At 44.2% G+C, this 18,318-nt stretch overlaps 1 protein-coding gene across 1 annotated transcript in view; it reads left to right on the forward strand.

The window, feature by feature from the left end:
- scfd2 (sec1 family domain containing 2) overlaps window positions 1-18,318 on the forward strand; it is a 124,870-nt gene that overhangs the window by 52,089 nt on the left and 54,463 nt on the right. The window contains exon 5 of the mRNA XM_085773269.1: window positions 4,048-4,348. Within this exon, the coding sequence (XP_085629395.1) occupies window positions 4,048-4,348 (301 nt within the window). The remainder of the gene's footprint in view (window positions 1-4,047; window positions 4,349-18,318) is intronic.

Raw genomic sequence — 18,318 nt, forward strand, 5'->3', positions numbered from 1 at the left:
ATATTGATATTATAACAAAGTGAGAGTAAATAAAAGTAAAACTGACTGTTGTGAAAAGCCTTGGCACTGGAAGGACCAATGCATAAGTAGCTTTCTAGGCCACTGGTTTCTCAGCCTGGGGTCAGGGCAAAGTCCTCATCCAGATCTATTATGAATATATATAATGCTGCATTACAAAATGATTGTTTATTTTTTCCCTGACTTTTCTCTGTGTTTTTCATTTTTCTTGTGAAATCGTGGACACTTCCAGTCTCTTCAGCACACAAAAATGCTTCAGCTGTGTTTTCAGTCCCTCTGTGACAGAGCAGTTAGACCCCTATTGTAATTAATTGTGTTGTCTAGATGGGCTGAGTAAGTCCCAGTCTTTTTTGTTGCATTTTTGGCACGTTACATGATTATGTATTATATGTGCTCTTAGTGCTTCCAAAACAAGTCGTTTTTGATGTACTACTTAGTACAGTACCAAAACACCTTCTGACAATACACACCAGCTGCTGCAGCTGCATTGCTTATGTGCTGCTATCGCTACACCCTCTTCATCCCTTTTACGAAATCTAAATAAAGAAAACTCACATCACAACACACACACCACTGTAACATGTGATAACCAAGTGGAAACTGCTTCATTTTAAGATTGCAAACCAAATTTGAGTGATCACTTTACATGGTGTAGGCCAAAATCTTTTATCTTATTGTAATGTAAGATGAGTAGTGTTGAATATTCGTCTTAGCGGTGGAATGGCATCTACAGCAGATACATTGTGTATTTGCGGTCATTAACACAGGCAAACTCAGTGTAGAGGGTTAGGGCTGGCAGCAGCGGTGCCGCATGAATTTAAAAAAAAAATAACTTCGGGCGAATATTCGACTATTCGTCGACTTTTGGGAAGTATTCGATGCCAAAATATTTGTCAATGCCCTAGTGATATTCTTACAAACCACTTTTAAACATTCACTTGTGGTGATTGTAAATCCAGGCATGTTTCTACAGTACTTATTATAGATACTCTATACTTTATAATACTTTATATCAGTATTCAAAAATAGCATGTTAACCATCCTGTAACCTGCAAAGAAGGAAAAACAAAAATAAAAGCGTGACAGAGGAGTGGGGCACTCAGCTGAGGGTGTATGCTGTTGTACTGGTAATGTGCTCAGAGGCCCAGGTGGTAACACTAGTTCAGGTTTGAGTGAAGGACCTTATGACAAATGATGTGGAGGCCCCTGGCTCCTCTTTCAGCTCCTCCTCTCTCCACTCATCCATACTGAAAGCTAATGATGCTGAGTTATATGGCAGCGGCCACTTTGGTTAAAATGAAAATGTAAATTCTTGACAGTAGGCACGCTTCTTTGAGAAGCCGGAGGATCATGTGAACGTCCTCCCGGACGTGTACAGACAGAAGTGTAGGAGTTTAATAGCTCTGAAGTGAGAGTTGAAAGAAAAAGTTTTCCGCCATTCGTGTTTCACAAAGAAACCCTTGATGCTCTTTGTCTCTCTCCCCTTCGCCGCCCATCCGCCAGCAACAAGAGCGAGGGAAATATCCCGCACGTTGTTTGGCAGTTTGAATGAGTGCAACTTGAAGAGGTATTTGATTTCACAACGTTTAAGAAGAAAAATGTGTGGTGAAATAATGTTTGAATGGTCTCCAGGGGGCCAGTGTTTGGCCGGGGTCTGAGGCAGGGAGGAGCGGAGCAGGAGAGTGTGTTCCTCTGATACCTTCATGTAAAGAGGATGTGACTGTTCCCTTCTTTCCTATCTCTGTGTCAAGAGATAGTGAGGATGAACTTGCAGCGTCAACACCCTCCACGTGGGACGGCGCTTTCCCAGTAACGCTCATCCTCGGGCACTTCTTCACGAGGGACAGTCAGACAGCTCTGTGGCTTTGGCTCGGTGTCTTTGGGTCTGATTGTATTGCGTCTTTGGCTCAGTGGAGAGTTGCGCTGGGTCAGACACAGGATCCCCGCAGTGGGCCCACCACCACAAGCTCCAAAGCCCCTCATTCTCAGAGCATGTTTGTCTTGGTGAGAGGAACACAAAGCTCTTTCCAGAGGAATCCCTCGTTAAAATGAAACATATCCACAGAGGCATTTGTAGCTCCATCTGACACAAACATACAGTCCTCTGTCAACAATCATTCCCTTTCATATTGTCATCTCAACCTTAATTCCTCTTGTAATATCGCCGTATCGTTCTCAGCTTCTTCTTTTCTTCTCTGCTCTGCTTTTCACTTTCTCTCCGCCCCTCCGTGACCCCGTTGCCTCTGTTTTCCCCCTCTCAGCCCCCATTTTTCATTAGATTTTCATGCTGTTCATCGGACAGATTAGCTCCACACCCTTGTTTTATAGGTCTATGAGCTCACCCTTGTAGTAAGAGTGGCCAGTGTTCTGCAAACGGCCCGCTGATCTACAGCAAGTTGGACTAGTGTGCAAAAATTGTGAGCGACTATGCAGACCTGCTCAGACAGGCTCATTAAAACAGGTCACTGCACCTAAACATCGCTCCAAATGCTGGTTTCCGTGTGTGTGTGTGTGTGAGAGAGAGAGAGAGTGAGAGAAATAAACAGTTCAGTACCCATTGCAAATTCCTACAAAACAATGAAACAAAATGACCTCAGTTAGTTGAAAAGCTGTAAAATTAGCCAATGGAACGATGAGCTCACTCACACTGTGCTTATAATTGGAGCACTTACAGTATTTTTATAACAGAGACAACAAGGCCACATAGTAAAGATGTAGACTAGTGATTAGGTGACATCAAATGATGCAAATATTGTTTGCATCCTAATGCAATATACTACGGCTCCTGTCTGGAGCTGGATATTGAACTTTGATACTTTTATACACCAAATTATTTTGGTGTTTAATTATATTGAGGGTTGAAAATGTCTTGTTGTTTGAAATCAAATTTTATATATACTAATTCCATTAGTGTTAGTGATTAAACAAGCATTAAACAATATCTAATAAAGCTGATAATTTTTTTTTTTCTGTATTTCACTAAATCTGTATAATAAAATGTAGCTAGAGGCATCAGTGTCAGTCAGAACAACTATTTTCCTGATGGATGTGTTTTTTTATGTGGCCTTGTTAGCTTTATTGTTGATAAAGAACTTTAGGATGGGGAAATAAACTGCCCCTGAATCATGAGTAAGACAAATGGTAAATATATTAACAAACCTGCTGTATTTCTTTATTCTTTTTCGATTAAAATGATTACAATCAAACATCCCTCCAAAATGACATCATCCCCATGATGAATAACCAAGCAAACATATCTACACTTTAAAAACCAAGATGAAAGACCCTTGAAAACGTTTTGTCAAGCTACAGTTCTGTCTTTTACCAGGCAGCTCTGTATCGTTTAAACATCATCATCATTTTTGTCAAATGAAACTGATAAAGGTTCAGTGTCTGTCCCTTTAAATGCAAATGCACCACTGCTTGCCCTGCCCCACCCCTTCTACCGGTCCTAGGTAGGGGTGGGGTTATGCAAATTCGAGTCCAAGTTACATCACTGGAAGACAACTGAGGGAACAGCTCATAAAACCACATGGATTTCAATCTAGGGAGCCTGAAAATTACAGATTTTCTTTGTCAATTCTCACATTTTGGGGATCAGAAGGCAAGACAAACACCCAAATATATGTTAAAGAGCCTTCAAAAAGTGATATTTCCATAATATGTCCCCTTTTAAAAAACAACATCTTGTAGGCTAGTTGTATGTGATGTCATGTGCTGGACGGGGTTTAGCTGGGTGCAGTGGCTCTCTGGGGTCTTGTTGTCATGGTGAGGTAAACAGTCTAGACTTGATGAGGATGATGCATCAAAGAGCAACAGATGAATCGGGGATGACCAAACTTGTTTTCAGTCTTTGTGCTAAGATACGCTAACTGGCTGCTGGCCTCATATGCACTGTCAGTGGTGCTGATGTTATTGCACTTTTCATGTAGCCCACTGTGCTGAACTCTGACCAACAACCTCTTCTTCTATGTGTATGTGTGTGTGTGTGTGTGTGTGTGTGTGTGTGTGTGTGTGTTTGTGCCACAGGCTCTTGGAGACTCTGATTTCCTCAGTGTGCTGAGGCAGCTTCTGCGCCTGATGAAGCCCCGCGGCGGCGAGGAGGGCTCGGCCTCCAGGTCCAGGGAGGATGAGTGCGGCCCTGACGAGCTGATCCTCCTGCTGGTCTACCTGTACTCCCTGGCCAACGAGGCGCAGCCAACGGACCAGAACGCCGAGGAGGAGGAGGAGGAGGAGGAGCTGGAGAAGCTGGAGAGGGAGCTGATTGGAGCCCTCACCCTCGTCATCACCCGAGAGACCGAGCTCAGCCCCTTGCTGCAGAAACTCACCGGTAAGAGAGGCTCACCGCAATCACTGCGCCGTGATTACTTCCAGCAGCATCCTCAGGTTTGCCGACGGTCTGAAAGTAGAGGAGAGAAATTAGAGTGAGAAAGTGAGAACAGCTGAAGGTTTATTCCCCACCACCCCGCCCTCTCTCTGCCGTTAATGGGATGGGATTTTTTCGCAAAGTCCTCACACCCCATTCTTCTCCTGCTCCCCTTGTTTCACACTTTTTTTTTTCATGTGCACACGCACTTACACACACATTTCACGGTCAGTTTGGCAAGCAGCTACTCAAATAGTCGAGTGTGGGAATGTTTGAACTGTTGCATCTGGATAAGTGTGAGAGAAAAATAGTGTCAGAGAGAAATCACCCTTCACTTTAATCTCCGCAGCCCCTCGGTCCCCACAGTAGCTTTCACCTGAAAAACACAAATACAGTATATAGGAAAAGTTTGTATTTGGTGGTAAATTGGCACCAGTGTGTGTGTGTGTGTGTGTGTGTGTGTGTGTGTGTGTGCTGGTGTGTTTGGCTCCTCTGTTTAGCTGAGCTGGTAACTGTGTGGTGGAGCAGATCAAGGCTAGCTCTTAAGATGAATTAACATCTACCTCCACACCACAGCCGGCTGTACCTCCAAGACTAATAGCGTCTTTAACCTTGAGCCTGCACACACACACACACACACACACACACACGGTCTCCTCCCCTGCCACACACTGCACTTCATAATTAGAGCTACTTTTAGTTGTTGCCCACTTCAGCACACACCCTGAAATAATACATCTCTGTTTTGGTTTTCATCCTGCAGCCCGCACCGGCTCGTATAGGATATATAGGGTTAGTAAATCTATGTACAGCTCTAATAAAGACTGTTGATCCCTCTTCTTCTTCTTTTACACTCCCTCTCTCCCTCTTTTCCTTCTCATACTCTGTCTCTCTGTCTTCCTGTTCTACTTGGCGTGGTGCAGCGTGGACTTTGGGGCCTCTTGGCAGGCGCAGGGCCCTGAGATGTGGCTCATGTTAAAAACCTGACTCTCTGTTATAAACACGTCACTGGAAATTACCCTGTCATGGTGTGCCAGGTGTGTTTGAGACAGAAAAAAACAATGTGTGTGCGTGTGTGCACATATTGCCCATTCAGAGGAATTTCAGCAGTGTGTGTGCACCTTTTCTATTAAATCTGAATGTGTGTGTGTGTGTGTGTGTGTGTAGGTTTTTTCTTATAGCAGCCAATGAAGTGCGCGCCGGAGTAACATGACACGGGAGGTCGTCTCTCTCTCAGCATCCAGAGCAAAACATCGATTGTGACATTTTCCCCAATTAAAAGACTCAAATGAAAACCAGACGTTGAACGAAACCTGGTCGCCATGAGAACAATGTTTTTACAAATTCTTTTATTTTGCTCCCCTCGGCTACAGTAAAGCAGGCAGAGCTCGGCGAAACGCGCCGCAGATACACGGACACACACGGTGCACAAACAGGGTGCGCACAAGGACAATATACACAGGCAGAAACAAAGAGCCCAGTGCAACACACACTGACTTCAATAACAACCTCTCTCTGGGAACTTAGTTAAAGAGCATCTTCAGGAAATGGTCTCCCTCAGACTACTTTACACAGTGGATTTATTTCCATTCAGTGTTTCCTGTCAGCTCTGGCGGACCTTCAGTTTCTTTATCGCAGCATCAAATGTAACAGAACGGCAAACAGCGGTTTATTGCCTAATCCATGAGGTAGATATAAATCTGTATTCATGGGAATATTTAATGAATTAAGGCCAGGGTAAAAAAGAATTTAGGATGGTGAAACTTCATTGTGGAATTTATTTTACACTTGGGGGCAAAGTTATTTCTTCACCGTAGTTTCTATGTGGGTAAATGTTGACCTGCAAATTCACATCAGACAACAACAACAAGCAGATCTGAGTGTGCTGACCGTGGAGGGAGCTGAGAGCTGGAGGATTCAGAATGGAAGTATCTAGTGTATTAGCTTGTTTTTGTTACCCCCCTTCAGTGTTATTAAGGAAGAAATATGCAAGATTTTTATCTTAAAGGGAATATATTATAGAAATATCACTTTTTGGAGGCTCTTTAACATATATCTAGGTGTTTGTTTTGCCTTCCAGCCACAAAATGTGAGAATTGACAAAAACATCTGTAATTTTCAGGCTCCTTAGGTTGAAATCCATGTGGTTTTACGAGCTGTTCCCTCAGTTGTCTTCCAGTGATGTAACTCGGTTTGGAATTTGCATAACCCCACCCCTACCTGGTAGCAGTAAAAGCAGTGGGGCAAGCAGTGGCTCATTTGCATTTAAAGAGACAGGCATTGAAACCAGCCGTTCTGAACAGGGCTGTTTTGAGAGGATGAAAAGAGCTGTGATGTTTGATCCTTGGGGGATTTTGACCAAAGCATGTCGCAGACATGTCTTTAAGACACCTGGGGACTATTTTAATTTGTGACAAAGCGGTATGATATGTCTCCTTTAATTAAACAGCTTCGGAGTAACTGTGATGGTTAAATGACTAGTTCCAGGGAGAATGGAGGCTCTCTGCCTTCCACCTACAGTAGCGTCTCTTGGCTGAAAACCAACCTTGTAAGACCAGGGCCTCCGACCCGGTGTCCCAGCTCTCGTCTGTGCGGCACCGCAACACAAACACGCCCTGTAATCCATAATCTCCTGTTTATGACAGATAAGACTACACAAATATACACTATATGATATATAACATTACCCACCGCTCCATGGATTGCCTTCTCACCGGCTTGGTTGAAAACAAATATGCATGGCCGAAGGGGGGGAAACTTGCATAGTTGGATAGTGTCAGAGTATATGCCCCACTACAGAGTAACGTAGAGCAGTAGATGGAACAGTTACATCTTTTTAATAAACGTATATGTGCTTATTGCCCCATCACTTAGCAAGCTAATGAGCCTCCTAACTGTCCACAATCAAGCTCCTTCGCTCACACATTGCAATAAAGGCTTAAAATTAATATAATGCCTCCAAAAATAGCAGAGTGACCTGCAGGTCACCAGTTAGCACCGTGAGTCACAGCTTTACTATGCTATAGCAATAAGCACTAAGATGTGCGGACTGATTTAGCTGTGCCACTTGGTGAGGTGATGAGGCCTTGAGGTGACGACGTCTCACTGTCATCACTGTCAGCAGAGCAGCCAGCAGCAACAATGAGTTCATCTGTCTCTTTATATTCCTGACCACCATCCCATCCCCACCCTGCACAGTCCTGCTCTGTGCCGAGCTGCTGGACCCACGGCGCTCTCTCTCTCTCTCTCTTTACATGGTATACAGTCTACGTACTTTCTAGAAGAAGCTGGAAGTCGTAGTTCTCTGCAAAGACTTTAACAGGAATAAATAGTATAATTGTTGAAGACTATTTTCAGTGGCAGACTTAGTGAGCTGCTGTGTATTTACAGCAGCAGGGCGGTGTACCGTATGTGGGACCGACTCTAAATGAACGACTGGACTTGTTTGTGGTAATAAAGGAACAAGTTAGCCAGTGCAGCAGACGGCTCATTGAAATGGACGGCACCGAAACATGACATATGTCAGACGTTGGCTCCAGGGGTCAGTGCATTGTTAGTTTCCAATCATAGGATTTGTTGACAGTAAGAAAAATTGTGAGTATCACCAGCCTCATCACTGTGCTTCTTCTTTTATTTTGACACCAGAGAGGAGACGAGTTAAAACAGAGTCTGCTCCTATGTACTCATAACTGGGTTTTTTTTTTCCAAGGCAAGACAAAGTTTATGTTTGTATTTCTGTTTACAACTTTCTCATCATTGTGTGCGTGTACATGTGAACTGAACATTTAGATTTCACAGCATGTCTGTGTATTGTTGTCTTACTGTATGGTTTTGATTAAAGGCTCTAGCAGTATTTATCCAAGAAAATGGTTCTGCTTATTGCAGAGTGGGAAATGAGCTCTTAAACCAGAACCAACACCACATGTGGGAAAGAGCCCGATTGGTCGGGAGCAGCGCAGCAGAGGCAGAGGGAGCGACGGCATTGGACGAAGCATCCACTGATCTCCTGAAAGCCGGAGTCCGATTGGCTGCCGTGGGACAGCCTGTGGCGCGGCGGGGCGGCTTGTGTGATGTGTGCAGGTTGTAAATAGTTGAGAGCAGTTAATGTTAATTCCTTGTTCAGTTGTGGCAAAAACTACATTGATGCTGGTAAGAGAGGAAAAATGAGTGTTCCTCAGACTAGTTTATAGATTTGTTTCCTGTCAGTCCCGGTGGCTTTTGGTTTTCTTTGGTGCAGAGTGAAGCCTCCTCCCTCTTTCTGGGTTTTTTTTTCCATCTCCCCTCTCAGCGTTGGAGAAGAGTAAATCAAGAAAGAAAGCAGGCCAACCAGCTAATTCCTCACCCCAGGACATGAAGCTAGCTCAGGGTGATGGATCGTGTTTGTCTGTACTTGTGTGAGTGTGTGTGTGGGTGTTCAGCTCCAGATTTACCAGCTGCAGTGACAGAGGAAAAGAAAGAAGGTCACGAAATAACTTTTAGAGCAAGATGTGAAATGTAAGCGGAGTTGCAGCGGTTTCACGTCACGACTTCTCTCTCTCTCTCTCTCTCTCTCTCTCTCTCTGTGTGTTATTCATCCTGCCTATGGGGTGTGCGCAGGGCAAGGAAGAGCAGAGCAGTGGGAGAGTCGGACCTCCCCAGTGCCGCTGTTTGGGTTGGCACGGCAGCCCGGGCCGGCCGAAGGACATGAAAGGGATCACACATAACCGGCCACCAAGCCTCCGTCTGCCTACCTCTCAGACTTTTCCTTCTCGTTGGTTTTTTAAAGCCCCAGTGTGTAACTTATTTGACTTTTTATTAGCAAAAATCAAATATTGCTTTCATTAATACGTATTTCACTGAAGTGGAATCACACCCACACACAAATGAAAGCTTTCTCGTACCTTAGAATGAGTTGTTACAAGTCGTTACAAATACATAAGTGGGCGACGCACCGAACCGAGGCGGCCATGTTGCATGTTGCCATTTTTTACGTTCAGTGGCAGCGTGACCGTAGGTAACCACGGAAACTCAGCAGAGCTGTCGGCTCGGGAAGAAAGTTTTCCAGGTAGCGCCTGTTAAAACTGTCACCACTGTGTAGTGTGAGGAAGGACGGAGGCACTGATGTTGCATTCAGGTGCAGTCAGGCAGACGGCTGTCGGCAAACCAACCGGATGTCATTTTACTCAACGAGAGAAAGACGGTAAAACGTGGGTCAGGTAAACAATATGACATCACCATGACAACATATTGTCACGCCTGTATTGTTTTGCCTCGTGCTGGCGGACCACTTGTTTACATAGATGCTTGTTTATCCTGTTACATGCAGCGTCTGTTGTCTGTCTGACGTCTGCCTGATTTCACGTGAATGCAACATCAAGAATACATTCCGATCTGCAACCGCACCGCTAGATGGGGGGAATTCCTACACATTATACCTTTAAATTTCCTTCTCCATTTCTCTCCTTGTTTCCCTCTTGTCTCTCTTCACCTCCCTCTATTTGTTCTCCTCCTCTCTCTGAGGCCCTAAAACCAGACTGGTTGCATTGGAGGAAGTGGAGCATAAGTTGAGTCTAATGATCATGCCTGATTAAATATATTTCCCCTGTTGCACTGTGTTTATGAAATTAGTCCCAATTATTTTTAATTGGTGGTCTTTCTTTACTTCCTCCCCTGTTGCACAAACACCAGCGGACACACACACACACACACACACACACATGCGTACAGATATGAGGTGAAAGCGGCGGACCCCGGGGTGAGCAAAGCAGCCGGTGGCGTTGTTCTCCCCTCGTTCACTCCATCAGATAAGCCGATGACACGGAGCTCAGGCTTTAATTAACACAGGCTCATCAGCTCCTTACTGCCGGGCCACACAGGCCTGGTTACCAGGCGGGGCCACACACAGCGCCGCCACCAGACCCCCACTCTCATTCCTTGACAAGTCTGCTCCCAAGTCAGCAGTTACACACCATGGCTGGGTCTCAATACTGTACAGCCTTGTTTCCTTGTATCCACCCTTCTCCCTTCAGCCGGTTCAGTCTGCACTCATGTGGACCAGGGGACAGTGTGAGAGCCAGAGACCAGGAGGCGAGAGACACATGAAGAATAAGTTGTGGAGTTGTAGCAATGTGGCCGTGTTCAGTAGATGACCTGTGGAAAAATGTCTTCTAACTCCCACTGTCTCGATGAAAATCAAATGTGTAACCTTGATGACATCCATGTGATGGTTTTCTACACACTACCAATCAAAAGTTTGGACAAACCTTCTCATTCAATGATTTTGCTTTATTTCCATGACTTTCTACATTGTAGATTCAGATTTAACACATCACAACTATGAAGGAACACATGTGGAATTGTCTAGTAAACAAAAAAGAGTTAAAGCAGAATATGTTTTAGATTTTAGATTTTTCAAATTAATCACCTTTTGATTTGACGACAGCTTTTTGCACACTCTTGACATTCTGTCATCAGCTTCATGAGGTCGTCACCTGGAACAGTTTTCCAGCAGTCTTGAAGGAGTTCCCAGAGCTGCTGAGCTCCTGTTGGCTGTTTTGTCTTCACTCTGTGGTCCAACTCATCCCAAACCATCTCAGTTGGGTTCAGGTGACAGATAACACTTTAGTTTTAACTATATAATTCCATATGTGTTCCTTCATAATTTTGATGTCTTCGATGTGAATCTACAATATAGAACGTGATATAAATAAAGAAAGACCATTGAATGAAGAGATGTGTCCAAACTTTTGACTGGAGCATAAGATATGTAATAAGACTCAGTGTCCTTGCTGAATGTTTCCAACTTGAAATGCAGTGACAGTCTCTTAAAAACAGATTGAGACAGCCAAGGTTTTCATGCAGTTCATGGGACAGTCATTCTTCTACACAGTCGTTCACTTTAAAAAAAACTATTTGAATGGTGCAAACAAGTCAGGTTTTCATATCAGATGTAATAAAGATAGCAGCACACCTCTCATACAGCAAAGGATGCGTTTGCCATCGACAAAGAGGACACGTCTGGAAGGTTTAGTGAAGTTACAAAGATAGGATAACTGCACAAAGTAAGAATCATTGATTCATTTTGTTGCATGATAATCACCTGATCTCTCAGGTTTCTCTCAGCTACACTGTATCAAAGAGTTTTCAAGAAGAACACACAGTGATCCCATGAAGGACAATATTCAAGTCTGGTTATTAGAACTCTGAGAGAACTTGGGTTTTTCTCAAGTGGAAATGAAACTGAAGAAGTGAACCGCAGCACAGACAGGACTGACAAAACCACTTGGGGGGGAGAAAAAGACTACTGATCTTTGCAAGTTGTTGTGGTTATGACGAGAGCATCCATTCAGTCCAGACTGTCAAACACGGCTCCATAGGTGGCATCGTGTGACGTCCTGTGTGCTGTAACAAACAAAGCTGCATTGTCACTCAGAATCAAACCATCATTTGTCAAAGCAGCGCAGCGGCTTGTTCTCATGCTTTGTCGGGGTAGGTTTTCACAGAGCTGCCCAGAGTGTAGTTTACACCTCTGTTTGCTTTATGGAGTGTGTTAGCGCTCAGCAGAGAATTCCTCTGCCTCTTATTTATGACAGGAAATGCACATCATAAAAGGCTCGTAAGCGCTTATATCTCTGCTGGGAATTGAGCCCCGTAGAATGAAAAAGGACACTATCATGACTTGAAAACACACACACACACACAGGGACACACACACAGACCGGCTCCAGAGGGACTCGAACTGAGACAGCGGCCCCTGGCCCCTGCACACGCGTCAGTGCAGGCGGGGGTCAGCCTGCAACCCTTCCACTGTGGGTCGGAGGAGTCCGGTCCACCCGCTGGCCTCCCTCCCCTCCTCCTCCCCCGGCTCCTCTTGAGGGAGACGACCCTCTTTCATCTGTCTACATAAGTTTTTACTTTACATTCTGTGCAGGACTCAGGCTCAGACAGAAAGTTTAAAGGGATAGTTCAACATTTTGGCAAATTGGTCCATTGCCATAATCGCTATAGTCATAGCAGTAGGTTACCTTTGATTGTCGGTGCAAGGTGTTTTTAGAATGGTGGAGCAGAGCAGCGAGCTGCTCAGAGCTACGCTACGTAGGCTAATGGGATTTCTTGGTTTCCCTCATCAAACTCATCAAATACACAATCCAACAACTCCAAAATGTTCTGGTGGACAAGTTGTGAGCTGCACATTCACCACGCTATGAGGTAACGGAATGTTAGGAAAGTTGAGAGTTGTTTTCGAGGCAAATGCAGAGACTGCTTACCGAAAAACTGCCCTTGACGGGAATGCGCATCAGCGGTTTTTGATGTCATGAATTTACCTCTAAAACAACTCTGTCTCGTAACGTTCCATTATTATCTCATAGCGTGGTGAATGTGCAATAGCAGCTTGCACCGACAATTAAAGGTAACGAACCTACTCCTAAAACTATAGGGATTATGGCAATGGGCCAATTTGCCAAAATGTTGAACTATCCCTTTAAAGAAGGTATCTCTGTTTGTGGACGTATATAGTTGTTTTTTTTTTGTTTTTTTTCAGAGGAACAAATGGCTTGACTCTAACTATATTCGTAAATAAGTGTGTATGTGTGTGTGTGCGTGCGTGCATGTGTGTGTGTGAATGTGAGTCTGTTTTCTACCAGACCCTCCTGGTTTTTACAGTATATCTGTGTTTTATCTGTTGATGCGGAAGAAGTTGTTTACATTGAGGATTCCAGTCAGCAGTGAAAGATGACCTGTCCTAATGTACCCGCTTTCCTCCCCAAACTGTCCCCTCGTTCTCTCCACCCCCTCCTCAAACAGCTTCAGTCTGAGTAACCGTCTAACCCACTCTCCCTACACACTGTCCACCTCTAACCACTGTGATATCAGCCGTCAATAAGATTTTACGTTGTGTTGGTGATCCTGAGATCCTGGATTGAAAAAGGGCTCCGGCTCGGTTCTGCTTTTTTGGCGTCTACATCCTCGAAACAGCAACAGGGACACAGTGATTGTTTCTGTGCGAAGGTTCCTGTACAAGCAGTGGGACTAATCTATTTAGTCCTGGAAATGAAACGTGTTCATTCATTTCGAAGTTTCTCCTGTTTGGTTCCAACTTCTCCTGGGTGGAGAATTTCTCTACGGCCTCGACAGCAGATGGAAGCTCTCCTGGCGCTATGAGCTGGCCGGGTCATTTCCTGTCAGGAGGCCTGGTGTTAATCAAGGCCTGAGCCAATGGGAACGCCCCCCTACTCCCCTACCTCCTCCTTCTTTTTCTTTTTTTTTTATAATGGCCCCCTCTCCTCTTACACCCCATCATCTCGCAGAGAAGCTAAGAAATGCACATTTTTCTCTCCTCCCCCATTTCCCCATCAGTTTGTGTTCCTTTGTCCTCCGTACCCGGCCCCTGCTTTGTTTCGTACATGTCATGCTCCACTCTGCGCGTGTTTAGGTGCTCGTAAATCTTGAGGAGGTAATGGTCTGTGTTATCAAAGTGTCCCTATGGAGGACTGCAGGTCCAGCCAGTAGATAGAAGGAGATAGTCAGGAATGAGCAGAAAGGAGTCTTTCTTTACATGTGGTCTGGTGTCTAGTCACTTTCTGTTGTGTCTCTTGATAGAGATAGACTTATCTACTTGCTCCTCCTCCTCATCTGACCTCTACTCTGACCAGGCACAGGCCTACAAACTGAGGGGGGGCCGTCAGAGGGGATGTTTGGACTTCATCCCTCCCGCCCCAGTGTTCCCGCTACGACTGTCTGAATCACCTAACGGCGTACGTGCCTCATCCCCAGCGTTCCATGGTGAAAGATGTGTTTTTCTTGCGCAGATTCATCTGCAGCGCATGCAGGGAAGTTCCTGACTCATGCATGCGTAGCTCAAGTGTCTTAGTTTTGGTTTGATGAATAAAAAAATGTAATTCAATTACAGAGAATTCAGTTAAGCTCAGTATGAAAAACACTCCAAGTATGAGACGTCTTTGGCATGAAAACACAATATTCCATCGGTTCCTGGTTTTCATTGTAGCTGTATTATCGGATTTGTGATTTAATTTTGATGGCCGCGAGCAGCCTGAACTGTTAGAGGGGCGTTTCTTTCTTCTTTAATAGCAGTCACAGCCTCAGAAAACAAAAGCTCTGTCCAAAACTGTACAAAGTCTTCATCAAATAGGAATCTCCTTCATTGACTATTTTAAACGAAATAACACACATTAGAAGCAAAGAGCAGAAAGGAAATGCCCGCACCTTTTAAGAACTCCTCTAAAACATATATCAATATCATATATTTCCCTTTAATAAACACAGTCTGCAAGGTTAAGACTGCCACAGATTTACTACTTGAACTTAGGCCAAAGCAAAACTTCTACACTAAATGTACAAACGTGCTTTATCTCATTTTAATATAGGTCAAGTCTTCTTAAAAGTTTGTCTTGAAGGAGCTGTTTGTAAGTTGTGCTACTTCCACATAACCAGCATTAGCATTAACAGCTGTTCACTTACTCAGCAGCATGTAGCCTACGTCCTGTGAGAGACTGCTTTTACCTGAGTGTAGGTATTTTAAACATCTGCACTATTATTTTTACCTGATTCCACTTTTTAGTGTTCTTTGTCACTGGTTCGTTTTGTTAGACAGTCAAAAAGTGTTGAGTTCAATGCCCAGTGTTGTCTGTAGGGTGTTTCAGGTATTATTAGGGGTGGGAATCTTTTACTATCTCACGATTCGTTTCGATTCTGATTTTTACGGCTACGAGTCGATTCAAAATCGATTTTCGATTCAAAGCAATTTGATTCCTAATGATTTCTGCTTCAGTCTATCGGTGTACAAGGATCCTCATGATCTACTCCAGTCTGCTTTGCAAGACAGAATGACTAAAGTGTCTTTTTCAAATTTTTTGAGTTTTAAACATTTATCCATGCTTAGATGGAATTGTTGAAAGTGCCTATTTTTTAAAAAAAAAAATAGTGCAGCTAAACATGCTGCCTTTTAAATTCTAAGGAAATGGAGGCCGACAGCCAGCAGAGTTGTTTCATTTTTTTTATTTTTTTAAATCGATTTTGGGACATTTTATATCCATTCTGAATCGTATTAAATGAGAATTGTGATTCTTATGTGAATCGATTTTTTTGGCACAGCCCTAGGTATTATGTAGTCCACCAGTGCTAGATGAGTGTTTCTGCAGTGCTGAGGAGACAGTCAGCCAGTTGGGGAAGATGTTAGTTATCATTTAAATCCCAACATCAATAGAACCTGTTTCTGTCTGACTCTCCATCATTTCATTTTATCTGGAGTCCGTCTGTTTCCTCTCTCTCTCTCTCACACACACACACACACACACACACACACCTGGTTCTTTGATGCTCAGCCCGCTCTGAGTCCAGGTGAATGGTTCTCTCTGATGGAGCAGACACGGAGGGATGGTGGGATGAATGAACCGGAGAGAGATGGTTAACCTTTCAAACCTCTGCTGCCTCTCTCACAAGGTGACAAACACATTTTTGGCGAGGAGGTCCGTCGCTGCTCTTATCGCCACCGTCCACGCAGCGTAGGCGTACACACGGCGATAATGGCTGTCTGCAGTGAGGATTGCTGTGTAAACTCAGCCCCCCAGAAAATAAACACATTAGAACTCACATATACACACCTCCCTTATAACTGTTGCCCCTTGCCTTAAGGCCAGAGCGACCCCCTCCCCTGTTCCCCATTGTAGCCCCTTTCACCAGCTCCCGCTTTAGCATCCCTGACCCAGAACACACCAGCTCAGTTCGACTCATTGAAAACACTCTCTATTTCTGGCCGTGCTTTAATTTCCTTCTCCGTTCTGTAGCGATAGCAAATCCTCCAAAAAAACTCACTGTAGGAGGAGATGTGTTATTTCCAGGAGGGGATGTATGGTTTTAATTTTGTCCTTTTCCTGCTCTCTCCTCCTCACCTCCCTCCCCCCTCTTTCACTTTCTCCTCACTTCCTCCGGAGCATCACTCCACGGTTTCACCGTTGCACATAAGCTGCAATGAAACGCTCACTTATTTATGAGCGAGTGTTGACAAAGTGACAATTGTTGTGTGACGTCTGGTTCACGTCTTGGAAGCTGTTAAACAAACTGAGGATTACAACTAAAATGCAAAACTACTTGTTGAATAATGAGATAGTTTTCTGCAATAATCATAACATCCGCATATATGAGCGACTCACAGGGTTTTATTTCATCCTGAGGAGCTATTAGACACTCTTATGTGCATTTTATAGCATTACTGCAGCAGGTCGTCCCTCTCCTGTCCATTTGTATAGACATACACACACACACACACACACACTTTAACACAAACATCTGTCTCTCAGGTGGGAGCAGCCCTCTGGTAGGCCTCCTTGCACCACTGCAACAGTCAAGAGGCTGAGCACACATGCACACACACATGCACACACATGAGTCGACAGCTGCCTCAAACTCTCACTCGCTCTAAATAATTCTAAAGCGAGCAAACCTCCAGCGTGTTCAGTAGCGATCCGCCGCTCCTGACCCGTCAGTGACGGATCTCTGTTGTGATGTGTGGGAGCAGATTAGCCCGTTGTGTATTTTGAGTGACAGGATTATGAAGTTTTTGTGTTTCTATGGGGCTGCTGTTTGTGTAGAGTGTGTGTTAGTGAGAGCGCTGTGTGTTATTTATGTTGTGTTAACCTATTTTTGCAAAGCTGCACGTCTCTTCAGCAGAGGTTATTGTGGGTACGGTGTCGGCCCTCAGGCCTGGAATATGAGACTTTTCTAGTTTGAAGATGTTTTGCGTCAGTAAAGCAGTGGACTGTTGTGATTAGGTCACTGATCTGAGTACATATTTGTGTGTGTGTGTATGTGTGTGTGAAAGGGAAAAAGAAAAGCTGAAAAATAAGAAATAGTTTTGAGATGTTCCCTTAATCCATGGGTGGCGTCAACATCTCGAGGTCAGAAATAATAAGTGGTATGTCTGCTAGCGGTCACCATAGCGCCGGCCTTATCCACCCTATAATCCACTTTGATGTGGACCTCAACCCCACCAGGATGTGATGTTTGTGTAGGATGCCCGCCTGGATGGGTTAAGTGTATGTACGGTCCCGACTGGTCTTGGGTATCATCATGAGCGCCCGTGTGATGTTGTCCAGGAAACAGGAAGCGGAGCAGCGATTAGGTGGACCTGACATTTACAAGAGAGGCTTCCTGTGATAGGCTTCCTCTGTGTCAGTGGGACTCACCACCTTATCTCCCTCCCTGCGCTCCGTATCTATCAATGAGGACTTTCTCTCACAGTTCATTCCTCTTTAACTCACTGTTGGAGTGTGCCAGCTGTCTGTTCTGTACATTTCTTCCCAGATTACACAAAAGTAAAAACCCATTATCTCACTTAACTCCAGTTTTTGAATGGAATTTAGTTTGTGCTGAACACAGTGTGGTAAAGTACACTGCCTATCCAAAAAAAAAAAGATCTTGTATTGATGATGGGTGAGTCGGACCTCTGTGCAAAGTCTTCTCCAGCACCTCCCAGATATTCTCAATAGGGTTAAGGTCTGCACTCTGTCTTGGCCAATCCACTCTCCTTCCAGTTTTTAATATTGCATTGGACAGTTCTTAACCCAATTTTAGTAGATTCAGTAATCTCCTTAGGTGTTTTATTTGCTTAATGCATGCTAATAATTTGACCCTTTTGAAACAGATTGACATCTTTTCCACGACCACAGAACATGTCTTCCAACATGGTTGTTTAAGAAATGAGACTGCATCAGTTAGGGTTAGATAACTTGTTGCCAGCTGAAACCTAATCATCCATGCAGCAGTCGATTATTCACCTGCTGTAAAATGCCTGAAAACAGTGATAAAGGCCATTACAAGCTCAATGTGGTGTCTTCACATCATGTTTCATCCAACCAGTCGCCCAAATGGAAAATCATTTTAGAAGCTAGTTGTTATTTTCCTATTGCTACATAGCTAACATTAGTATAACAGTTTAC

This window comes from Trachurus japonicus, chromosome 4 (genome assembly GCF_045865225.1).
Source record: "Trachurus japonicus isolate A0001 chromosome 4, Traja_1.0".
Lineage (NCBI taxonomy): Eukaryota > Metazoa > Chordata > Actinopteri > Carangiformes > Carangidae > Trachurus > Trachurus japonicus.